The 27207-nt window shown below is 34.2% G+C and overlaps 1 protein-coding gene and 1 long non-coding RNA gene across 13 annotated transcripts in view; one reads left to right on the top strand and one right to left on the bottom strand.

The window, feature by feature from the left end:
* The window catches only part of LOC110255496 (uncharacterized), a 714189-nt gene that overhangs the window by 611154 nt on the left and 75828 nt on the right, over nucleotides 1–27207 (top strand). The gene's annotated exons all lie outside the window — the stretch shown is intronic.
* Nucleotides 1–27207, bottom strand: part of HGF (hepatocyte growth factor) — a 75653-nt gene that overhangs the window by 34613 nt on the left and 13833 nt on the right. For 5 of the 12 annotated variants that reach the window (XM_084977310.1, XM_084977314.1, XM_005667687.4 and 2 more), the window contains 3 exons: nucleotides 22577–22704; nucleotides 16394–16514; nucleotides 14886–15004 (listed from right to left, as the gene is read on the bottom strand). In XM_084977310.1, the coding sequence (XP_084833436.1) occupies nucleotides 14886–15004; nucleotides 16394–16514; nucleotides 22577–22704 (368 nt within the window). Of the gene's footprint in view, nucleotides 1–14885; nucleotides 15005–16393; nucleotides 16515–22576; nucleotides 22720–27207 lie in introns of those variants that run through there. The other 7 variants (XM_003130222.6, XM_013979787.3, XM_084977312.1 and 4 more) reach the window with 3 other exon arrangements.

The following is a 27207-nucleotide window of genomic DNA, read 5'->3' as shown; positions in this document are numbered from 1 at the left end:
TAATCAAGTTCATTATGATGTTAATAGTGCCTAAAGTTTTTTGGTGAAATAGAAAATAAGACGGATTCTGTAGGTTCTGAGGAACTACAAATGCTGCTAAGCTATTTTTCTGATGATTTGAGTCAACTGTTAAATGATGTGAGGAAACTGAGTATATGTGTGGAAGTCTTTAAAGCCTGACAACTCTAAACCAGGTAAAAGGTCAAGTTTATACTGACATATAGCATATCCAATTATAAAACTATGATGTGAAAGAAGACAAAAACACATGTACACCATAATATATCAATTCATTAGCTTAACATTTTAAGAAGAAAATTTTTTATTCCCCTACTTCTTGGACACAAGCTCCTGAGCAGCAAACTTGTGACCTCAGTCAGGACTCAGAATACTGACAATGGGAGGAAGGTCGAAGTTAGGGCAGTCAGAGCAAAAACACTTCCACTAATCTCATGAACTTCATGATCTGTTTTGGGTCATACAACTCTCTCACTTTCCTAGTTATTTTGTATGTTTTATTTTTGTATTATTGATTCATTCTCCTCAGTATTACTTTGGTACTGTGACTTGTAATCAAAGAACCCAGTCTTGATGAGTCCCAGTATTAATCAGGACCACCTTTAGCTAAGTATGGGCCTATCACATCTCATTTAGTACCTGGGTCAAGGATGAGCCCATCAAAGATTAACACACTCTGGTCCTCGGACTCTAGTATGATTTCCAGATGCTAACGTAAACAATAATGAAAAAAAAAAAAAAAAGAATATATCCAGACATGATTAGGAATTTGGCCATTTTGATGGAATTTCTTAATGTGGAAGCAGGTTAGGAGGGCTGTTTACTATGTGAAGGTAGCTTCACATTTTAGAACTGACTGTGTGGAGGTAAGAGAGTGAAGCATTGTGCCTACAGTTCGGTGTAACATTAAGTATTGGGTATCATTTTTGGAGTGTGTTAGACAGGAGTGGCTTTTCAAAGTAATTTTTTTATAAGTTTTTTTAAATGACACTCATAGAAATAACTCATGACAGTTAAAATCTGAAAAAATACATAGAGACTTAAACTCAAAAACAATTTTAATTGCACTGCTTTCATAAAGGAAATTATTAAAGTAAACAAATATTATCACAATTATTAGGAAATCAATATCTTAAATTCAGTAATTGTAAGCAACCATTTGATCATCAGAAAGTATTAAGAGGAAATGAAATTTAAAGGCTAAAAGAAGGTATTTTTCTAATTTGAGAGTAAAGTTTTCAAATTTTAGAAGTCTTTGTGAAAAGAAATATCTATATAACAAAAATCCTATATCAAAGAAAAGACTACCTGTATAAAAATATTGAGGAAAATGTTTCACTGCTGACTGATGCACTAAAATTTCATTGTCAAGGAATTATACTAATTTTGCACCTCAATTGAGGAGGTTCTAGCGAGGTTTAATTAAGGAATCTTTCACTTTAAAAGGTAGCAATCATAAAATCTTAATTTGAACAATTATGTTAAATAATTTTTTTTTCTAAACTTTCATTAGTACATTTTAAAATTTATGAATATATACCACATCTTCTTAATCCAGTCATTTGTTGATGGGCATTTAGGTTGTTTCCATGTCTTGGCTATTGTGAATAGTGCTGCAATGAACATGAGGTTGCATGTGTCTTTTTCAAGGAAAGTTTTGTCCAATATATGCCCGAGATGGAATTGCTTGGTCATATGGTAGTTCTAAGTATAGTTTTCTAAGGTACCTTCATACTGTTTTCCATAGTGGTTGTACCAATTTATATTCCCACTGACAGTGTAGGAGGGTTCCCTTTTCTTCACACCCTCTCCAGCATTTGTTATTTGTGGACTTATTAATGATGGCCATTCTGAATGGTGTGAGGTGGTACCTCATGGTAGTTTTGATTTGCATTTCTCTAATAATCAGTGATGTTGAGCATTTTTTCATGTGCTTGTTGGCCATCTGTATATCTTCTATGAAAATGAACAAAATAATGCCATTTGCAGCAACATGGATGGAACTAGAGACTCATACTAAGTGAAGCAAGTCAGAAAGAGAAAGACAAATACCATATGATATCACTTATACCTGCAATCTAATATATGGCACAAATGAACTTTTCCACAGAAAAGAAATGCATGAACTTGGAGAATAGACTTATGGTTGCCAGGAGGAAGCGGGGGGATAGGCTGGGAGTCTGGGGTAATAGATGCAAACTATTGCCTTTTGAACAGATAAGCAATGAGATTTTGCTGTGTAGCACTGGAAACTCTATCTAGTCACTTATGATGGAGCATGATAATGTGAGAAAAAAAGAATGTATGCATGTATGTGTAACTGGGTCACCTGGCTGTACAGGAGACAATTGAGAGATACTGTAAACCAGCTATAGTGGAACAAATAAAAATCATTATAAATGAAAAAAATGGAAAATAAAAATAAATTAAAAAATAAGATTTATTAATGAACTTAAGTCACTGAATATTCATGAAAAGTTCATATAAGCTGTAACAGATAAAAATTTGGGATTTGGATTAAATAATTTGGATTATTTAACAGTTTCTAATTAGGAATTGGAAACTAAAACCTCTTAAAATTACAAAAATTATAGGAATACAAAGAATTACTGTACATTAAGAAAAATGCAGTATTGTACAGAATATATATAACATTTCACTAGGCCTTACTATAAACTGAATGTGTCTTTCTCAAATTGGTATGTTGTTCTACGTATTAGGAGGTTATATGTGACAAAGTTACAAATGCTTATTAAAATAAGAGGCAAAACACTAATATTAACTAATATTATGGTAAATGATTAGGCCTTTGGTAAATGATTAGGTTGTAAGGGCTGAGCCCTCAGAAATGGGATAATTACCCTTATAAAAGAGACCCTGCAGAGCTCCCTTGCTTATTCTACCATATGAGTACATACGGGAAACTTAGCCATCTATGAACAAGGAATCAGACCTTCTCCAGATATCAAACCTGCTGGTACCTTGATATTGGATTCCCAGCCTCAGACCTATGAGAAATATATCTCTGTTTTTTTGGAATCCACCCAATCTATGGTATTATGTTATAGTGGCCTGAACTAAGACAGGCCTTATCAAGATGTAAAGAATCTAAATAATATTAATATTAGTTAATATTAGTATTTTTCCTCTTATTTTAATAAGCATCTGTATCTTTGTAACATATAACCTCAAACAACTTGGTAATTTTACTTATTCTTGTGTTTTAATTTCATGGAAATATATCTTATGCTGTTAACTACAAATTAGCAGTATTCACATAGTATTTTTCCTTAATTAAAAAGTACCCTCTGAAGTTAATGCATCTATATTTATCCCACTTGACTTTCAGCTGCTAAAAATGAGCCTATAAACAAAAATTCACCACATAATTCTGGTGGCAATGTATAGAATAAATAATATATCCAAAAAAGACATATTAGTACAGCAAGGTAACCACATAGTTTTCATCAATTAGTAAGAGTTATTGTAAGACTTCATGCAGCTGTTTAATAAATATTATCTGATAGGGACCATGATGAATGATTTGTCCATAGACCAATTAACTATGATATAAATGTTTGATCTTTGCTGCCTACATGAATACTTATGATTCAAAAAAAAAAAAAAAATGGTTCCTGAATTACAATAGAATAAACTCCTTGAGCTGTCCTGCTATATAAACATCAAAACTTGGAGCAAAAACAAAACAAATTTTCATTCCAGTTTATTTGGAAAGGGCTATTAAGTGTTGAGAAAACTATTCCTTTGGACTTAATACTTAAACACGAGACCTGAATAAGGGAAGGGATTGAAGAGTCCCTAGTGGCCAAGTGAAGTGCTAAAGAAGCACAGAAACATTCCCAAATATCAGCTGAAGCTGATCAAGTTTAGTCAAAGCAGCGTGTTTTTAAAATACTGCATCCCCACATCCACAAATGTTTTTGCATGTCTACCAAGCTCACACTGAAAATACCAGGAAGTCTTGTGAGAGTTCCTCACAAATAAAATATTTTGCCAGGGGTGTCAGTAGTGGTCACCCTTTGGAAGTAGATGCAAAGATATTTATATGATCCTCAGTGGCCTATGAGTGAAGGAATGTTTTTCTTTGATGATTGACACAAAATTTTCTATTTGGAAATGCTTTAAGGAAAACAACATGTGCTATGGAAATCTTTCACTGTCCTGTTAGAACATGATCAAATACAGCGGGTGCTCCTTGGAACATTAATTTCATTTTGCTGGTGTGGATGTGCTCTGAGCTGATTGCTACCCTATTTGGTAGAGAATTTTAAGATTTGAATAGATTTTCTGAGAGTATAAACATTAACTGTCGTATAAATGTTGGAAAAACCATCTTGACCCCCATCAGAAAGAGACCAGTAGAACAAGATGACTTAAAATTAACCTAACTGATTTTATCTGTGAAAGGCTAGCCAAATCCTTGCAGAGAGACTACAAGGCCCTGCCAGAGGTCTGTGAATGGCAGCTGGAGAATGTGGGTGCACGCATGTATGTTACAGAAAGCAATAAGTAAATCCTGACATTTAGATTCCCCTTAACTCTCCAAAAAAATCTAAATTTCTTAGTGGTGACAAGCTGTCACTATTATTCTGCCTGTAGCTAAGAACAAGTTCCTTCATAGGCCATTGGACAAATACCTGATTATTCCTGGAATAGTTCAACCCAACCCACTTCTTACTCCCAGCTACTGAAGAGCAATTGAGATGTAGGATTTACTTTATGATGGTCCCTGAAGATTTAGAGCAATGTGTAAAGCTACTCTCTCCCATCAACAGACTTGTGCCTTTGGGCCGCAAAGGATGGGATCAGGCTCAATGTAAATTTAAAGAGCTCCTTGTTTTAAAATTAACGTGGGAAAATAGTTTTAAGACCTCCAAAATACAAACCTCAAATTGCTTGCACATTTGCTTTCCATGTGGACCTGGGATTCCTATCTGAAAATTTCCCTGGACTTTATCCAAGCCTTTTCTGGTATAAAATGTTCAAGAGGCAAGACTTTCATGAAAGGTCTTCAATTCAATTCTAGACTCTTATTCCTTAGAAGATGATTTGGAAAAGACCTCCAAATATAAGATCTTTCCCTTGAGAAGGGGTATTGATAGCATTCTTTTTCTCTGACACAGAATAGAGTAAGATAATTTTATTTCTGTGAATATCTGTTATGGCCTAAGATGAATTAATGAAATTTAGAGAAATAATCAGCTCTCTTTAAGAAAGAAAATATTTTGCTAAAATTATTTTACCAACACAGACACACTGAATTTTAAATTTTTTTGTTCTTATTTTTTAGGGCCTCAGCCATGGCATATGGAAGTTCCCAGGCTAGGGATTGAGTTGGATCTGCAGCTTCCAGCCTACACCGTAGCCACAGCAACACAGAATCAGAGATACATCTGTGACCTTCGCCACAGCTCAGGGCAACACCTGATCCTTTAACCCACTGAGCAAAGACAGGGATCAAACAGATTCATTTCCACTGTGCCACAATGAGAACTCCCCATATTCTTTTTAAATGATGCCAATGTACATTAGTTATTAAGAGGAAGATTTTTTGAAAAATTTATTTAGTACCAATGCCAACATATCTTCCTGAGCTGTATAAGAAAATAAGACTGGGTGGCTTAAACAGTAATATATTTTCTAACAATTCTGGCAACTGTAAAGTCCAAGATTAAGGTGGTAGCCTATGGTTCCTGGTGAGAGCTCTATTCCTGACTTGTAGATTATAGGTATAACATACTTTTTTGCTGTGTTCTTATATGGAGAAGAGAGAAAAGTTGCTCTCATCCTCTATTTATAAGGTCACAAATCTGATTGGATTAGGATCCCACCATTATGACTTCATTTAACCTTAATTATCTCCTAAAAGCCCTATCTCCAGTTGCATTAAGAGTTTAGGCTTCAAATATGAATTTTTGTGAGGAGAGGAGACGATTCAGTCCATAATGATACTTTTGATAGAAATCTTAGCTCTCAAAGATCTGCTCAGGCCAAACTTCTGAAATGGAGAATTGTTCAACAGGTATAAAATTTCAGTTATTCAAGATGAGTAAGTTCTAGAGATTGACCATACAACGTAGGACCTACATACAATGTAGGACCTATAACTAACAATATTGTATACAAAACACGTATGAAGAGAGTACATCTCAAGTTACATGTTCTTACAACATATACAAAAAAATGGTAAGGAGGGGCAGGAGGAAACTTTTGAAGGGATAAATATAGCTATTATTTTGATTGTGGAGGAGTCAAGGGCATATGCATATGTTCAAACCCATCAAATTGTGTACAGTAAACATGTGATGTTTTTATTTTTATTTTTTGTTTTTTTGTCTTTTCTAGGGCCTCACCCACGGCATATGGAGGTTCCCAGGCTAGGGGTCTAATTGGAGCTGTAGCCGCCAGCCTATGCCAGAGCCACAGCAACGTAGGATCCGAGTCGCGTCTGCAACCTACACCACAGCTCACGGCAACACCGGCTCCCCAACCCACTGAGCAAGGCCAGGGATTGAACCTGCATGGTTCCTAGTCAGATTCATTAACCACTGAGCCATGATGGGAACCCCAACATGTGATGTTTTTAAATGTCAATTAGACTTCAATAAAGCTGTTAAAAATAAGCAAAATGGCTCTGGACACTTACATATCTAGAAGTTTAAAAAATAAGAAGGAAAGTAGGGGGAAGAGAAAAATAACATGACAACATGTAAAGAAACATTGCAAGAGTTATTTATTTTTTTGAAGGAAAAACCCTCAAGGCAACCAACAGCAAATGAACAAAAGTAGCTCAGGAAAGCACAAACCCTGACAAGAATTGAAGTGGTGCAAAGAAGATAGGGAAACAAGTCTTCCTGGTTGGCAATGTTTGGGAAAAGCCCAGTTTTCATATGAAAATCAAAAAGTACAGATTAAATTCCAGCAAACACTGAAAGAAAATGAAAAACTACTACTGTGTAGGAAGTCAACAGTCATTCATTCAACAAAAACTTGTTGAACTCCTGTCAAGTACAAGGCAATGTGATAAGTCTATGAGATACAAAAAAAAAAAAAAAAAAAAAAAAAAAAGGTCTTTACTCTGTTGGAGCTTACAAATTTTGATAGCAATACTAACCAAATAACTTCAAAAATAAATGTAAACACAACTCTGAGAAGTACATGGAAAGAGAGGTTTATGTTGCTCTAACTAAACAATAAGGAATTTGACCCAGTCAGGGAAGTCAGATGAAGAAATGATAAGTGACTTGAAATTTGAACAATAGGTGGCTGTCAACTAGGTAAGGAAGGGAGAGAACATTTTTCAAGGGCAGAGGAGATAGCAGGAGAGAAGGAACTATAATGAGAATATGGAAAATATGAAGTAGAGGAAGAAAACTATTCTGGCTGGGACAGAGAGCATGCAGAGAAATGTATATGAGGCTAGAGATACAGGTGAAGGAGTAAAGGATGGTTTTGTTTTGTCTAGGTCCTAAGATCAGAGGAAATGATTAAAGAGTTTTAAACAGGCCTGTGTGTAGGTATGTGTGTGGTTTGCTAGGCATAGGAAATGATAAACTCAGGTTTTAAAAAATATTGTTTGCAGGTTAGAGAAGGGATTTGAGGGGAAAACAAATATGGATATAACGATATAACTTCACTCAGAAGGCCATCCAAATATTCAGAATGAAGAATAATGGTCTCTGATAAAGGAGACAGTGATAAAATGAAATGAAGGTTTGAGAGGTACATAGAAAATAAAGTTTGCAGATCAGATGTGGGGGGTGAGGGAAAAAGCATCTTTAGGATTATTCTAGGATTTTGGATTTAAAACTGTATCAGTGATGGTACCAATCATGCAGAAGAGAGCTTAAAAAAGCAGCTTAGACCATTCTATAAGAGAATCAGAGAGGAAGATAATCAATGATATAAATCTCCAACCAGGTAAGTTGCTGGTGATAAAAGGTGGAGAAAAATTGCAACAGCCAACAGGTATATACCAGTTAATGTACTTTAATGGGACAGCAGCCTTACATGTCTGACACATAGCAAAAAAGTTGTTCTCAGAGGGATACCTGGGGCTCCAGAGATCTTTTCAGGGATCTAGGCAGTCAAAACTGTTTTTATAACAATGCAAAAATGTTGCTTTTCTTTATACAGTGGAATTTCCAGGTGCATTTGATGTCTGATATCCCAAAAGACTGAATGCAGAAGCAAATATGAGATAATCTTCTTCTAAGTAACATTAAAGAAATTTTCAAAACATCGAAAACAATTTTATTTTATTCCTAGTTTTCTGGGGGAAAAAGCTATTTTCTTTTAAAATATGTTATATTTATTCATATCCAATGAGCTTATTTTTAATGAATTAATAAATATCTTAATTCAAAAAAAATTTCCAATATAGTAGATATTTGTTCATATAACCCACAGAGACAATTTGGTGTTCTCAGTAGTGTGTAAAGATATTTTCAGTCCAAGGAGTCTATAAACAGGAGTTCCTGTTGTGGCTCAGCAGAAACGAATCTGACTAGCATCCATGAGGACGCAGGTTCGATCTCTGGTCTCACTCAGTGGGTTAAGGACCCCGCGTTGCCATGAGCTGTGATATAGGTCACAGATGTGGCTCAAATCCCATGTTGCTGTGGCTGTGGTGTAGGCCGGAAGCTACAGCTCTGACTCAGCCCATAGCCTGGGAGCCTCCATGTGCCATGGGTATGGCCCTAAAAAATAAAAAAATTAAAAAAAAAATATATATATATATATATAATAAGTCTATAAACAACTGATTAAAATAATGTAGGATTTTCTAAGGGCCATCAACTACAAGTTAGCTTTTTAGTTGCCAAAGAGCTACTAAAGTTCACTTCAGAAAAACAGCATTTGTCCTAACAAATACTATTCTCTGAAAAATAATGAACTAGTGTGTAGGAAAAAAATGTTATTCAGCATATTAAGTTATTATTATAGGGGAAAACTGTAAGAAAAATCAGTACTTCATTTAAACACTGTATAAAAATTAAAAAAAAAAGAAACTTCTGATCTTACTGTATGTTTGCAGGGTCTTAAAATTCCATTGACCTGGAAGTCTGTTTAAAAAAATTTTTTAAACTCAATATTTCTGGAAGGCTGTTTATGTTTATGTGTGGGCTGCTGTCATTTGGGTAGACATCACCTTGTGAGGAATTTGGTGTGAAGGAGGACTGAGAAAGGCCTGTCCTGGAACATTCTAGTACACATTTGTCAGGTGACAAGCAACATCCAACCCTTCACTTTCAGTGATACACTGATTGTAAGATTAGAAGATTGGAAGCACAGTGACAAGTATAAATTTATAGTTCATTCAGCTTTTTAGCAAATAAAAGGAACTGAGAGTGGTATTCAAAACCTTGGCTCTGGCGTGAATGTCCTGGAGTCAAGGCAATGTCAGCTTTTACTTTACTAGGTTATGCTAAAGTTCTGAAGTTTCAATTTTATCATAGGTCTCTGTCTGTTTCATTCACTTCTATATACTCAGGATCTAAAAAAGCACTTGATGATAAGAGCTACTTGGTAAATACTTATTTAATGAATTCTACAGAAAGGGGGCAAAAAACCCTCTTTATGTTCCTTCTATGTTCTGGGGTTCCTGCTGTGCCCCAAGCTTTTACTATCACTATTCACTTATGAATTTGAATGATCTTCAGGGAATATGCACCTGCATCTCATTGTAAGCAGAACTAAATGTATTATCTTTTTTTTTTTCAAATTTATATCTCACTTAAATATACATCATCTGCCCAACAACTTAGGAAGATTTTAGACTTTACTTTTCCCTTATCTCATTACACAGTTCATCCAGTTCATCATTATATATGAGATATTCTGACTCTTTAATATTGTTCACATCCCTCTTCACCTTGTTACTGTCTTAGTGCCTTAGATACATTCTCTTTATTTCTTACTGGCCTGTTAAAATCAGTTCTTATCAGAGCGACCTGCCTCCTTGCTCACACCTTTCCATACTAATTACCCAGAATACAGAGTACTTCCTCCAGGTCAGTGGTCTTCAACTTCGTTGGTTTTTTCATTTTGTTTTTGTTTTTTGCTCCTGTTACTAAAATAATTTAGAGAAATTATTTATATTCTCTCATATTTTTAGTTGACATCTATAATTTTTAATGCTAGGTTTAAATAGCTGTGAAAGATGTGATTTCTAGCACGTTTTAACTGTTAACATTTTTTAAAAGACAAAATTTACACCACTCTTTTAAATGATTTAATGGGCTCTAAATACCCCAGGTATTTGACACCTATCTTTTTCTGGATAAAATGTACATTATATTACTCACAAAATGTTATTCTAGTATAATGTATTTTGAGAGTCTTTATTCCTTATCCCTAATAATTTCCTGAAAGATTTTTATATACCAAAATTTAAAAATAACTTTTGTGACTACAAAATTCTACAAGATAAATACACAGTACAGTCACAGGCACAAACACACGCAAACATATATATGTATGTCTATATATTATGGATGCAGTTATATAATTATTAGTAGTACATAAATGATAATCAGTGTGAATATATAGTATTTTCAAAGGTCTCTTTGTTTAGTGACCCTGGGGTTTTTACACCCCAGGACAATGCACCATGTTAATAATCAGGAAGCATTGGCAGTTTGCCTTTTTTTCAGCAAAGTGGGAAATGCAGTTGTCCATGGGAAGGTAGGATGTTGAACTTGACTGACGCCTTGCAAACACATACATCTTAAGCAGAAGACTTGGGAGAGAATTCATATGGAAAAAGAAGGGCTAGAATTTGAGCTCTTTAACCTATCCATGCCCATAAACCTCTAGGTCAGTCTTGTGTTCCTCTGGGTTTCACGGACACCAATTTGGAAACCAGTGTTATAGATCCAAATCAGATAAGATCACTTTCCGTGCTTCTCATGACAACTGAATGGGCTACTCTTAGATCCTACTTCATCTGCCTCACATCAATCTTTTTTTTTTTTCTCATCTTCTTCCATTTCTCTGTTTTCATCCAATCCCATGCCATATTAACCTAATTACCATGTTTTGAATATTGTGTTGCTGCTCCATTCTTGTTTTTGTACATCTTCCTTACTGACCTATTTCATCACAGTCTTTTTGTAGAGCTGAAATAAGTGTTATCAATAGCACACAGAAAGAAAGCATCTTTCTGTAGTTGTAAAATAAATAGTAACAATTATAATTTTCTAATATGCTTATTATATAATAAAATAAGTTTTTAAATCCCCTTTCAACTTCATAGAAAATGTTTGCAATACAATCATAAACCCTATTCTTTTCTTCAAACATACGAAAACTCAGAATGAATTTAAGCAGTTGAGACTGAGAGATAACCTGAAAACCATCCCCAAATAAATTGATACAAATAAAAAGTGACAATATTCTGTTGCAACCAATGCATGAAAATATATGTATAGAATTCTCATATGGCCTTTAAAATCCCCACCCATTGATGTAATCCCTTCCCCTTGAGTGTAGGTAGAACTGGTGAATATAATGAGAGAGCTACTCCTATAATTAGCTTGTGTTGTACAACAAAAGTGAAGAGATTTTGCAGATGTAATTAAAGTCCCAATCAGTTGACTTTAAATCAAAGGAAAATGTCCATGGGTGGTTCTGGCCTAATCAGGTGAGCTCTTTAAAAGAGGATACAGAACTTTATGCATTGAATCATAGTGTAGAGGCAAAAACGTACCACTTATTTTTCAGTCATTGTCTCAAATAAAGATATCCTATTTTCCCAGGAAAAATAAAACACTTATTTTTACCTTTCAAAACTTTATTAAGGGAAAAGGAAACTTTATAGCAGTTCTAAAAGACATGATTTCCTGACAAGTTCTTTGGACAGTGCAGAATCTTGGGTAAATTTGGCCTATAAAATGTTAATAGTTTTGAAAAAAAAAATAATAAATAAATAAGGGAGCATAAGTCAGAGGTTCAAAGTAGCAGAAAGTTACTGGTTGGCCTTAAAAGAAGTAAACTGCCATATTGTGGAAAAGGTCATATGATAGAAAATATCAGGCAGTGTCTGGGAACTGAGGCCCTCAGCACTACAACCACAGGAAACTGAATTCTGCCAAACACTAGTGAAATTGAAATAAGACACTAAGTCTTAGATGAGACAGTAGGTCTGGTAGGTACCAGGACTGTAGCCTTGTTAGACCCTAAACAGAGAACCCACCTGACTCACACCTTAACTTCTGACCCACAAAAACCATGAGACAAAAAATATTCATTATTTTAAGTCACTGTGTTTTTGATAATTTGTTATGCAGGAATAGAAAATTAATACAAATTAAAACCATCACCAAATTTCTTAGTTTTGTATTATAGAATTTGCTATATGTATAAGCCAAAATATCTGGAAGACATTCTCTCTAATGCTGTCCAGAATTCCTGAATCCCAGTTTATTTCATTAATATTAGTAAAAGTGTAGTCTCTATATATGTTTACATTTTAAAACCTGTTCTGTAATAAAATATTGAAAAAATATTCCCAAAGCTAAAAATACTTTTATCTTAACTACAGCTGACCCTTGAACAGCATGGGTTTGAATTGTATGGGTTTACATACCCACTGATTTTTTTCAGTAGTAAATGCTATAGTATTACATGATCTGCAGTTGGTTGAAATCACAGATACAGTTGAACCCCAGAGGGTTGGCACCACCTAATTGCCAAGTTATTCAAGGCTCAACTGTATATACGTTTCGCTCACAAAGTCTACCACCATTTTCTTAGAACTGGCATCCTACACACCACCCTCTGTTTAACAAAGCCATGGAATTGTTGCATGTCAATTGTATAAATAGCCAACACAGGACAAAAAAGAAAAATAAATCTAATAGTTAAAAATGTCATATCTATTTTTTTCTCTCCCAATGTCTTTTAAAAATACATAGTCTTCACAGCCATGGACAAAAATCTTGTGGTTGCCAAGGAGGTTGGAGTGGGAAGGAGTGGTATGGACTGGGAGTTTGGTGTTAATAGATACAAACTATTACATTGAGAATGGATAGACAATAAAGTGCTACTGTAGAGCACAGGGAACTACATCCAGTCTCCTGGGACGGACAAGATGGAAAACAATAGCTTTTTAAAACAGTGTGTGTGTGTGTGTGTGTGTGTGTGATGGAGTCACTTTGTTGTACAGCAGAAATTGGCACAACGTTATGTATCAACTATATTTTAATTTTAAAATTTTTAATGTAGCAGAAAAGTTGATCTTAGTGAGTGAACAATGTGGAATTCAAGTGTATAAATGTAAATTGAAACAAAGAAAAACAAGAAAAAATATCCAGTCTTGTGCATGCCAGTTGAAAGGTGAATATGCAGGTGACTATGCATATATGTGTGTGGGAGGGTGTGCACGTGTGTGCGTGTAAATATATGTAGACTGGTCTTATTCCAGAGAAAATTTATGAGGACCTAAAACACACAAAAAAAAATTGGAAGGGAAACAATTGGTTTATTGTACCTAACTGATCTAGAATGATGGACAGATTAACAAGATTTAAAAAGTCAATGAGAGGAGCTAACCTAATCATACAGAGAAATACTGTCACAAGAGCTGTCTTTTATTTTAAAGGACTAAACAGATGGTTCAATTTCCTTGGAACATTGTGTTCACATTGAAAGCCTTCCAGAGTCTGCAATTATTTCACATATGCCAGGCACATCCCCTTTCTATGGGTTTTATATGAATTGTCCAGAACATTTCCTTTTAGTAGTAGGTCTAAGTCGAGAGAGATTTACACTGTAAGTATCATAGTGTAGATAATACCGACTAGGTTTGTTCAAAGGAATATCCCCATCATACCAATATGGGAAAATATGCAAACCCCTACCCATATACTCTTAATTGTATACTTTTCATTCTGGGTGCTGGTGCTTGATTTTGTGTAGATTATTTGTCTTTATATTTCTCTCTATATATACATATCTTTATATTACAAGCCAATTTATAACATGATTAACCTTACTAAATTTATTCAATTCTACTGACCTGAAAGCATTTTAGGATCCAGTTGAAAAATAAGACCTGTACTCATAGAAATAAAAGCATATCTATGTTCAGTTATCATCTAGGATTATTTCAGAGAAGAATAACAATGTGTGAGTTATCCATAGAGGAGGAGATCAAGTGTGCAGATTTAAAGGGATATCATAAAGTAAGAAAAGAAGCCTTCATCATAAATTCAGGAGAATTGGGTAAAGGCCAGTATAGAGAAGGATTGTAGCAATGCTGAAAGACAAGTTGAAAAAGAATACAGGCTGTGTACAAAGACAGCTAGAGAGGTGAGGATCAGCTACTTGACATTAGAGATGTCTGTGAGAACCTTCTATTTGACTTGTTTTTCTTCATCGCAGCTGTCACTCACCAGAAGTTTCATAGTCAGTTAACAGCTCATGGTATATCAGAGAGGATAGGTAGGGAAAGAATACAGGATTGGAAGGTAAAAGCCTTAAGATCCTAGCTCTTATGGCCCTGATGACATTATCACACTACACATAATCCCTGATCTTTTTTTTTTTTACCCTCTGTAGATTTTTTTCTCTTTTTCTTGATAACATGAGAATGTTTAGGCATTTGCCATAGTACAAATGTCTTGTGTGTGTATGTGCACTTGTATATGTATCTCTTTCAAAATAATGGCCCTCTGAAAATGCAAAAGATTGGGAAGGATTACGTAAACACATTCTTCAAAGGTTAAAACCTATACACTTTAAAGCATCAGGTAAAATAGTTATTAACCTGTCTCACTAATAATCACCTGCTTAGATCCAGTCTGTGAGAGGAACAGGAAGCAATAAATTTGACCCTAACTTACCGCACATTTTAATTGCACAATACTCCCAGGGGGTGTCAGGGTCAAGAGTATAGCACCATGGCCTCGGCTTGCCATCAGGATTGCGGCAATAATTATCATCAAAGCCCTTGTCAGGATATCTGCAAACCACACAAAGAAAAGTGTCACGTAAATCTGCCTATAACACCACCCAGCCCTCAGCTCACAAAAAAACTTGCAACTTAGCTTGGATACTACTAGCTGAGGAAAGAAGAGGTTTTCTGTTTTGCCTTATAAGGACTGCTGATCAGTTACTGCTGAATCCATCAGAGTACATATTGTACTAAGGCTAGAGTTCCATCCCCTTTGCTAATAAGCTAGGTCCATTTGGTAACTGTCCACCTGCTGAGGTCCCAGACTGAATCCCCTTCTCACAAAGCCCAATTAAGGACGAGTTACATAAACATGACCTTGTGTAGAATGCTCATTAAGAAAACAGGTCTTCTTCTAGGGTAGGCTTAAAGTTCAAACTGAAAGTTAGGTTTCAATAGCTCTGTTACTAACAATAGCTCAGTTTTAGATCTAGAGTCTTTCTAGGTCATGCTCTCAACTCCACCAGAGCAAGAGAAGAACTCCATCACAAACTTTCTCTATACTTCCCACCCCTTAACTAACAGGATCTTGAATTGGTCACTTTATTTTAATTGCTACCATATCCCTTATGCTCTCACTTAAAAGATAAGAGATGCACTGAAAAATAATGCATTTTTTTTAGGAAAAAAAAACCTAACATCTAGAAGACCAACAAACAAAAAAAGAAAGAAGAAATATAAAACACCTTTTAACAATTTCCAAAGAAAGGTCCAGATAGGCCCTCTTCTGTAATTATTTTTATTTTTATTCTTTAAAATAAAAATAAGGAAATTTATTTTTTCAACTAAAATGTTTACTGTGAAATGAATGGGACAAGATAGAAACCATTAAACTCAAAACCCACTCCTGAAGAGCAAAGTAGAATTGATTGCCTGACTTTTCCAGATTGGCAATTTCAAAATACACCACCAGAAATCATCCAAAGAATTGCTTGCTTCAGCTTTCATTCCCTTTCTATGGGCATGACCTGTGTCATAGTGTCACACATTGACCCTGTCTTTCCTAAGTTACAGAAGGTGTTACACTAGAAGGAGATTGGCTTTTATTTATCAATAATGCCTCCCTCCCCAACTTGGACCTGTCAAAGTGGTTATTATTGAATGAGTTTTTGCCCTTTACTTCTATGAAAGAGAAAGAGGAAGCTTCTGTCAGTGTTTTCATTCTGCACCTACTGATACTCCTGTGTTCAGGACCACAGTGATTTCAGTGAATCTTAGCCTAGTTAGCCAAGACAAGTTCACGGTGTAGCAACCCTCTTATATACCTCATCACATATCTCTTTGCCCCAAGACTATCAGAAAAGCATTATATAAAGAGCATTTCCATGACAGCATTATCATGGAACAAATAACACTTTGTAAAAAGAAATATGGAAGCATGATTTGGTGGTATTTTACCTTTCTGGCAAGAATTTGTGCCGGTGTGGTGTCTGATGATCCCAACGCTGACAAATCTTGCCTGATTCTGTATGATCCATGGGACCTCGATAACTTTCCCCATTGCAGGTCAAGCATTCAACTAATAAAATTAAAGCATGGCATGTTAATTACTTCTGACAGAAAAATAAAGAACACCGTTGTTCCATTTATAGAACAGTAAATCACCGGTTTAGCAAGGAGATTTTTAGAAAAACATACATACCATTTTAACTTTAAATTAGGGATTAATGTTCATTAATAGCAGTATAAATACACCCTACATAACTTTTCATACAGTATAAATGGGACTTTTGTAGTTAGTGTCACACAGATTTACCATAGGGCCAAAATGCTGCCTTTATAATTTTTAAATAGTTGTTCAAAAGATATGTAGAAACTGAAAATACAGGTTATAACCTTGGAAGTCTTCTCTTTTTGGTCTAAATTGTCAGAGATCTCAATATCTAAACTGTCAACATAATAGTGATCCTCTTTCAACTTACCCTCCAACACATACACAGAAAATACCCAATTTAAAATGGGTGCACATCATACTCCTACAGTTAATACCAAGATCGGGACCAGATAGATTTGAGAGACCAGCTAAAAATAGAAACCTGGTAGTATTCAAAGAATATGGATATTTTAAAAGAGGAAATAACCATTCCTTTTTATTAATGAAAATCCATGATGAATAACTGGGAAGACTTACATTCTTATCTAGCTTAGGATAGAAGGTGACCTGCTGTTGAACTTCTTGTACTCACTGTTTTTAAAATGTATAAGCTGATTTAATTATGCTGGATCTTACTGATGATTCTGTGAGGTTAATTAATAATTCTCTTCTGGCTGGCCTCTTATGTCACGCTGAAAACTCTGAATCACATCAACTAGCTCAAACTAAGGCTTCTCAAATGGACAGGTTGATTTGTAGCACATCAGGCATCCTGTGGAATAAATCATTGCTTGGCTTTCCTACATAGGAATCCGGCAAATGTCCCCAAACACATCATTTATATCTTATGATTACTGATTATCTAACATTAGCTGAAGTAGGAAAAGATATCAGTTTACAGTTTTACCCCCAGGATCTAGCCTAATGAGTATTTGGAATATATTATTAAAGTTATCACTTTGAACCTTTTGATTTTTATAATTTAATAGGAAATTAATGCTTAACTCCCTAAAACATGAAACCATTTGACTTGATCCATCTACTTTTTGTGTAGATTAATCTAAGAACTAAGACAAGGAACCGATTCAGCTTCCTCTCATTTATTACTGAGCTCCCCTAGACAACACTCGGTAAGCACCTGAACTACAGATGAGAGGGCTCTAAGAGCATATTGATAAAGATGCTCTGCTTGGCCCAGGTCGAATCCACACAGGTTATGCCATATCACATTTAAGCTGTCCATTTGAATGGAGGAATAGTCTTATGTAGTTGCCATTTTTAAAAGAATGCCATGTTTGATATTTTCATAGAAAATATTGCAACACTTATCATTGTTGTTTGCTCCTTTGTATTGAGTGAAAATGTATAGTAGAATACTATGATCACACATAAAAGATAAGTATCCATATGTACAATTTCTAACCTTGAAGAGTACTCAGGAATCAGAATATGCCAACTTTATCTCCACCAGAGATAATTAAAAGTTAAAAGAATATATCCTTTTCTAATTAGAGTGAATACAATTATTTTCTGAAGCTTTCTTAGGGGAATTATTACAAAACATTTCTCCTGAAACTTTTGCATTTTTAATTTTCTTAAGGAAAGATAGCTATACAAATTAAACAGGTGATTCTATAAGATGACTATGTCCCAGCATAAATGGTAGATCAGTACTTCTCCAAATTTTAAAGTGCATAAAATTTTCTTTGCGATCTTGTTAAAGGGCAAGTCCTTCACTGAGTCAGGCCTGGGGCATTAAAAACAAGCTCTGTGGGGATGCTGATGCTGCTAGTCCTTGGACCTCACATTGAGTAGCAAGCTTGTAGATAGTATGTTCAATTCTAAAAGTTCTTGGTGTTTGCCAATAATGGCTTTTAGGAGAGAATGGATTTTAGTTGGACCTTCAAGGGTGGATGAGTATGAATAAACTATAAAGGGGAAAAATAACATAAAATGGCAAAGAAACATGAATTAGTATGCTATGTTTATAGGAAAATGAATAAAGGCTTACAAATGCAGGAGCAGACCTAATGAAATTGAAAAAAATTAAAAGTTAACAAGAATAATACTAAATTTTGGAAGGCAATGAAATTTGTTGTTGGGTGGGAATTAGATGTATCCTGTGATAGGACTGAGATGTTAAGTATACTATAGTTAAATATTCATGGATTATCCATTATTTTTCAGTGTATAAGGAATAATTTGATCTCTGCAGTGAGGAAAACAAGGCTCACAAAAGTTTTAAGGGACTTACCTAAAACAGAAAAGGTCAAATCTGTGCCTGGAACACAGGTCCTCCAACCCAGAGTCCAGTGCTTTTTCATTTCTCCCTAATTGCCTTTTTGTCCTACATATTTTAACCTATTTCCTGTACATTTCAACTGTTATACTTAGATAGGCTAAGAGCACGACTTTTAGAAAGTCAACTCCCTACATTTTTCAATATTGTCCTCATTATCCTCTGCCCTCTTGTTTACAACAGTGGTTTGCCCTCCTGTTGGATTCTTACCTATTGGAGTCTGGGGAAAAAGAGGCCATGAGAAAGCAGCTAGACTGGCCATCTTATAAAAGGATGAAAAGTTTGCGGTTTAACCACTGAGTCAAACCATCAGGTTAATCATTAAAATTACTTTAAGAAAGGCAAATTTTGAGTTCATATTTACTTCTAAACTTCAAGAATTTTAAGAATCTTAATTTTCCCAGCTCAAAGTCAAGCAGTATGGGTGGAGATCAAGTCCACCTATTTATGGAATCAGGTGAAAGTATAATCAGTGCAAGAGGGTGAAGATTGTACCTCCTGCTGTATTTCCTTTTGATTCTCTCTCTTGTTGCTAATGTATTATTTAATCACTCCAGCAAGTTCTTACCTTAAAAAAAGAAACAAGCAAAAGCAAAATACTGTTCCAGATCACAAAAACTCAACCTAAATAAATGTTTCTATTCATAAGTAGAATATTTTTTCTAAGTATAGTTCTGGCCTAAACAATAATAGAAAACTACAGAAACTGCACATGAATTGTAATATAATGAACATCTTTTTCATCATGCTAACCAACTATGCTCAAAAGTTATTGTGTTCCATTTTTCTCAATCATAAAACCACAAGTGATCTGAGTTTACACACTAAAACAAATATTTTCAAAGTATTTATCAGATAAATCCCTGCTGGTGATTACTTCAGCAAAAGTGAATATTTAAAATATGAATAGTCTGACAAATCCACATTTATAAATAATTGTTTTATTTAAATCTTTGTTTTTAAATGTCTTGCCACACAGAATATGGAATTATACACATAGAGTTATGACAGTATTATTTGGAATTTTAGTGTAAGGTATTATAAAATAATGATTATGGCTTGATAAAATGTATTTACTTGAATATTTGACAATCGATTTAAAAAATCTGTTTCAATGACTAGTGCTTGCTTTATTTTAAATCCCAACCAAATATTAATGTAAGAAGTCAAATTTTATATACCTTTGTTTTCCATAATCTTTGAATTAAATATCAATGGTAATATTTTATCTACATAATTATATAAGGCTCTAAATATGATAAATGAGTACTCATTTTCTTTTGGAATGTTTAATATATTTCAAAGGTTTAAATTATAAGAAAATAATTTTAATCTTTGAATAACCGATATGTTTTTTATGAACCAAAATATCAAACAAATTTCAGATATTTAGCAAAGACTTCATAATTAGACAAATTATATATATATGTGTATATATATATATATATATATATATATATACACACACACCATTCTATATGTCCTTTTCAAAAGAGCAAGCCAAAGTTTGACCACAGACATTTTCTTATTTAATTTTAAAATATACAAAATACTTTGAACATTACTACTCATCCATAATAATGTAACCTTTGGAACTTAACATTTAATAAATTAATATCTATATATAATGTCTTACCCATCATACTAATTAACCATTGTGTATTTTGAGGATTTTTTCCTCATATATGTATTTTAATAGAAATTTACATTATATCTACATTATTTAGTATTATCCATTTTATAAATAGCTGTGTTTTTCTTTACTCATGTATTGATAAGGCTTCTTATTTTAGATCTTCTTCTCTAAAATCCTGCTAAAACATTGCTCATTTTATCCTGGATTTAAATATCACAGCTCAATTCTCAATCTCTGAAATATGATTAGCCTATAGGACAGGTGTTGGTTTACTTCTCTCACAGGAGGATTATTCTACTGTTAGACTTCTAGCTGTTTCCAGAAAAAAGCATATCTGCAATCTTTGGTGCCACAGTGACCAATAGCATCATAAGTGTTAATACTCATGAGTAATGCCCTTTTCTGAAGGAAGTGCAATGACCTCAAATTGTTAAAAAATATTGGAGACATATATTCTAATGAGATAAGGATTACCAGAAATTTTTCTGATTGCTTTTTTTTCTAGCACATTCATTCTACATCGCCTATCAGGTCAGGTCTACGCCAGTGTATTTTGATGAAGATTCTTCTTATAAGCAGGGGGCTGAAAAATTGCATTCCCAAAGACTAGGCATGTTAACATAAACGCTAAACTGTTTAAAGTTTGACCCAGTTACTTTCCCTTGAAAATACTGCCCCAGGTCAAACAAAAACAATAAGCAAAATTCTTTGCCAATGACTTTCAACCTTAGAAAACTGTGATAGTGGAGAGTTCCCTAGAAGTAGGGGTTTTCTTCCATGTGTAAATTTAAGACAAATATTAAATACAGACTTATTCATACAAAACAGACTTATCCATAACGTTATCACAGATCAGTTTATTATTTTTAAAAGAAAAGAAAACAATAAAGAAATTATAGTGAACAGAATATGATATGGAATAGAAAGTAAGAATTTACAAACAGAAATGGAATGGCTCTAGCACATGAAGTCAAGAATTTTAAATTAACTAACAACAGAAAACAAATTCACCTTCTCTGTGACAATTAGCTAACAATGGCCTTTTTATGTGATAAATATCAACCTAATATTTAATGAATATTATGGGAGAAATAGTTCAAAAATATTTGGTTAATAACAAACAGGTAGATGCCTTACTATAAAAATTGGACAGCATTCCAGTAATACCCCCACCCCAAGTACTTCAAAATTGTATAAAATTTTTTATCAGATTTAATCCATGTTTCATTTATATTTTTAGAATTTTAGTTTCTGACAGAACTAAAATGCCAGCTGTTCAGTAGCCAAATGACTAAGAAAAATGAGACCATATATAATGATGGGTTGGTTACTCTTCCTTCTTGTCTGTCATTCAGTTTCCACTGTAAGAGTAAGGACAGTGCTCTTTTATGCTCTGAGAGGAGGGGAAAACATAGGCCTGGATTTATGTGCCTGCCTTCAATACAGCTTGGGATCTCTCTTTTGGTCTCTTCAGATACCATTCTAAATGGTATTCAGTTCCAGTCTATGTATCAGATTTGGTTCTAGACACATGTTCACCAAAGCATTCGCAGGGGCACTTGAAATTTCGTTGACTCCCTCCCTTATTCTCTTCTGGGTCCATATACCCTTGCCACACCACTTCACAACAGTTTTGAAAAAATTTCTGCGGAAGCAGATACTGGATGAGAATTAGCATTGCTCATAAAGGGCTAAGCATCATTTCAGCTTCTTTTAGTTGATGTACGAGAGCAGATTTTGAGGTATGTGAGCTCAGAATAGTAGATGAGGAAACCCAAACTTTACTCTCCTCAGAGAGATACCTCAGGCTCTGCTGGAATTCATTCTGATAACTCGCTCCATTATTTTGCATTAATCTGATGATAATATGTTTTTAATAATCACTTTTTAAAACAGCCTGTAAAATTATGCAAATAATGATCTATAGTTGCATCTGAATGAACATCATATTCGTTTGATGTGATTTGATTCAATTCTCTTAACCTTTAATGCAAGTTGCAGTTTTACAAAAGGGGAACAGAGTGCCCCCACACGGCATTCAGGTTCATTTACCTTCTGAACACTGAGGAATGTCACAGACTTCGTAGCGTACCTCTGGATTGCTTGTGAAACACCAGGGTCCCCCTTCTTCCCCTCGAGGATTTCGACAGTAGTTTTCCTGTAGGTCTTTACCCCGATAGCTCGAAGGCAAAAAGCTAGTTTTAAAATGATAATCATTACAGTATAAGATCATGCAACTTACTTTTGGCCTATTAATTTTACTAAGAGGGAATTCTACTGAGAGTGGGGAAGTCCTTTATTCTACCTCAGGCCTCCATACACATTAACTTAAATTCTTAGAATACGTAAATTTCATAAACATTTACCTAACTGAATTCCTGTATTCATCATCATCAGGTATGATTCCTCTCTGAATTCACTAAGCACCAGTCATTCTGGAACCTAAATGACATTGTCGGAACCACAATTTCAAAGTTTTACTCAGAATAGCAAGTGATCGAGGAAATCTACCTGGGAGCAATTTCTGCACTAGATCTTGAAATCTCACTGTTATCTGAGATAATTATTTGTTTGTTTATCGCTTTTCTTATGAAGAATAGCCCCCCTTTTTCCTGCTCAATTGAGAAACAGATTGATGAAGTTAGAGGAACAGAGTCTAGAATCAAATTGAACCTGGACTCAAATTTCAGCTCTGTTTTACTAACCAGAGATCCCAGTAGGTAATGTAGCCTCTTTTAGTGTGTTAGCCTACCTGTATACTGAGTATAACCATACCTTATAACATTTTACACCTTATATGGTTGTTTTGAAAAGTTCAAAGAAATGAGAGAGTAGTTGACATGTACTAAATGCTACCTATTATTAAGTACAATTCACTTTACTAGTCTTCAAACTATCATAGTAAAAACAATTATTTTTGCTCATTTTGCTTACTCTCAAATTTTTTTAATAATTTTCACTGTGGCTGGGGCTTCATGCTTTCAGATTTAGTTCATAATAGTTGGCCGTGGAGTGCAGACTTCAATACGTTAACTTCATTTAAAATTTCTACTGCCCTAATTATAATTTTGTTACCAGCCTAAAGTATTTCAACACAAGAACAGAAGTCTGAAGCCATTTTTATTCTTTATACTGCTTGTGACCTTGGCCTTAATGATGCTGCATAGATCTGATAGACCACACACACAAAATTATCTATAGATAACTTTAGTATGAACTTTTTTGAAAATCCAGTTACATTTTTAATATTCAGTTAAATTTTCCTGGTATGGTTTAATTTCTACCTTTGCTGATCGCTGAGTTCTAAATGGTACTTAAATTAGAATGAAGTCCAAAGCTTTTAGTCTCTCAGTAAATACCATTCAAATTTATCCCCTACCCATTAAAATTTCTATTTAGGAAATAATCATTTTTTGTTATGCTGTGGCATAAAATAAACATGAGCATTCCTTGGGTACCATGCAACAGTGTGCAATGAAATTATTTAATTTGGACCTGAAATATATCAGAGTAAAGTCCTCAGAAAATATAAATTATTGGTCAAAAAGGAAATCTATTCTAAGAGACAATACTAACTAAACATTTCAAGGAATCTATTAAATATTATAAACATTATGAAACTCAAATATGTATTTAAATAGAGTTTATATCCTTATTTAACTACCATTTTAAATATGTGGGAACAAAAATTAGACATTAGGCCTTATGACTTACAAAAGTTATAATTAAAACTTATGAACAGTTCCTGATAGTATTCAATTTTTCGAAGGAAAAATAAGCCATCTTTTGTCTTACTTTTAGCCCCATTATTCCAGAATAATGTCATTTTTCTCTGTGCCATTGCATGAAATTTATTCACTTTCATTTTTGCCAGTTCTCCAATTTTTCACAGTAAATTTATGACATACTCATTTTTTTTCTGATAGTCAAAACTGACTTTCAGTTTATATTTTTTCATTAAATACTACATCAATCAAATTTACTTAAGAAAATTCCCCTATAACTCTATTTTCTGAACAAGCTTGGTATAGTATAGTAAGAATAACAAGTTATTGTTAACCAAAAAATCTGTATCACTGTCCCATATGTATCATTCAACTATTCTATAACTCTGTTCCTTAGACAATTTACTTACTCTTTGGTTTTTCAACTTCATTTACAAGATGAATGGAGTGGATTAGGTTATTATAAAGTCCTTTATTTTGTATAATTTTGTATATTAAAGTTAACTTTAAAAACTAAATAATGATTTAACACATGTTAAATGCTCACATATAAAATATCTACAGTTTTAGAGATTTTTTTGTTACACAAATGCATACACACAAGCACACACATGTATCCTTTCCAATGGATGTGTAAAGCCACAAAGAAGCTGTGAAGAGGTAGTGATTTAATCAGTTGACAGTTTAGTAGGGAAAAAATGCAAGTAGGAAGGGAGAGAAAGTAGAAATCAAAACTAGATATGGTTAAAAGATATTGAATAAAGTTTTCCCACTGAGTTAATGAAATGAAAAATGAAGAGAAAATGTGTGCTGCTTTCCATGATTCTATATCAATACGTTTCAAATTCCTTGTTAGGACATGCAGGGTAAAGAGCAGTCTGGGTCATCTCTTCATTCTTTGGTGTATATGACTTTTTACCCAAGTTAACTGTTTTTTGTTGTTGTTACTGTTGTTCTGAGGTTTTTATTGTGCTTTTCTTTAGTGTCCCCTACTTGAGCAAGATATGAAGCCTAGCCTTGCTCTTTGCAGTTATGTGCTCAGTCAGCACATGTTTATGAGAACCTGTTACACACAAGACCTATGCCAGCAATAGGCTTTGTAATAAACTTTTACTCGCATGCATACTATTTTTGGCTCTTTATCCTTGTGAGCCAGGTTTTATTTTAAGGAAATAAGTGGCAAAATATTTAAAATTAAGTTATATCTGAATATACTTTGAAATATAAATTAGATCTTCTGGGTGCTAGCCACCTTTTCTTTTCTTTTAATATGAACTGTGTTCATAGGAAACCTGATCTATTCCATCATCTGCTTCTTTAATGAATGTGGGTGGCCAGTGAAGGATATAGATGTAGATATCAGGTCACCTGATTTTCTAGTTAAGCTGCTATACTAATTTCATCATCTATCATCATCTTCCCATTAAGCCACTTGTAAAATATTTCAATTTAGGGAGTCTACAATAAATTATCCCTCCAGGCAGATATATATATGTATTTTTTCTTTTTCCACTTTCCATAAAGTTCATTTTTAATTAACACATAAGAGTGTTAACCTACCATGTAGTTATTGGCTGCTAATTGATGAAAATGTGTTGTTTCCACTGAATAAAAAAAAAATTTTGATTAATGTACAAGGTCCTCTCAGGCCCATGGCTCTTTATTACAAGAAAATGTTTGTTGGTAAAATAGCTGATTGGAGTGGAAAGTCAGTTCCCAGGGAGATCTATTTCACAGGTACTCCTCTAGCAGAGGATCACAATCATAGAGAATTTGGGATGAAATAAGACCTTTCCTGGGTCAGTCCAGGGCACTCTTCTTAACTAAGGGTAGGATTGATTTCAGAACTATTCCTTTCTTTGTGAAAAACTTACATCTATCTATTTCAGCAAAAATTTTTCTCACTATACAGAAGTGACACCATGCAAATCCTTATGAGAAGACAAAACCAACTACATTGTTTATTAATGTAAAGATGAAACCAGGTTTCAAAGGTATTCTTGTATAATTATAAATAACTAATTTGATAAAAATACAGGTAACACTGAGTGACCCTGAATGGCCTCAGATTCTGGCCACACCACTTACTAGTTGTGCATCAATTTGAAGTTACTAAAGCTTATTGCCCTCCAGTTTCACCATTTTAAAAAACAGATTAATAAAATCACCTACTATGTGGTTCTTTAGAGGATTAAAGAAGATAAACAATGTAGACTGCCCAAAGTACTAGGCATACGGTAAACTAAATCTTCTAATGTATCTAATAACCAGGGAGAGCTATTTTAAACTACGTGAGTTCCTGTTAAAATTACTTGTTAAATAAGTCTTGAAAAACTGGCTCTATGTAGCTCTCTAGTGAGTAGATATCTGTGTTTCTCTGCCATGATGATTAAAACTCTCAGACTAATAAGTCTATAGATATTATGTTTACTCATCTTTAAATAGAAGTCATCTGTTATAATGAACACAATTCTTCTCTTAAATTTAGACATGTAATTTCCAAGGAATAAGAAGTTTTCTCCAGTCTTTAGTCACTAGGTGAAATGGGAAAGTTGGTAAATCTGCGGCATGAAATTTTAGCAGAGGTAGGTCCTCAATTTTGGCCATGCATTCGAATCATCTGGGGAGCTTTAAATATATATATATTGTTGCCTGGGTTATTTCCCCAAGAGATTCTGATTTAGTCAGCCTGTGTTGATGCCCAGGTGGTAAGATATATCAGGTGATTTCTAATGTGCAGCCAAGTCTGAAAACCACCATGGTTAAAGAACATTCAGTCCCTCAGTAAGGTCAGAATCTGCTCCACCTCCAGTTTATCACAGTCAACCTCACACTCCAGCTGCAGAGTACTGTGCCTTCTCAAAGGTAAAGAGAGGGAAACTTTTTCTTAAAATTACTTTTTCATTATTTCTTCCCAAACACAAAGATCTATATCTTGGGCTAAATATCAGTTATGAA

This window comes from Sus scrofa, chromosome 9, assembly GCF_054392235.1.
Source record: "Sus scrofa isolate SSC_HxYL_T2T_F1_AM1 chromosome 9, Sscrofa_HxYL_maternal_Yorkshire_Landrace_v2.0, whole genome shotgun sequence".
In the NCBI taxonomy this organism is placed as follows: Eukaryota; Metazoa; Chordata; class Mammalia; order Artiodactyla; family Suidae; genus Sus; species Sus scrofa.
This window is presented reverse-complemented; position numbering and strand designations above follow the sequence as displayed.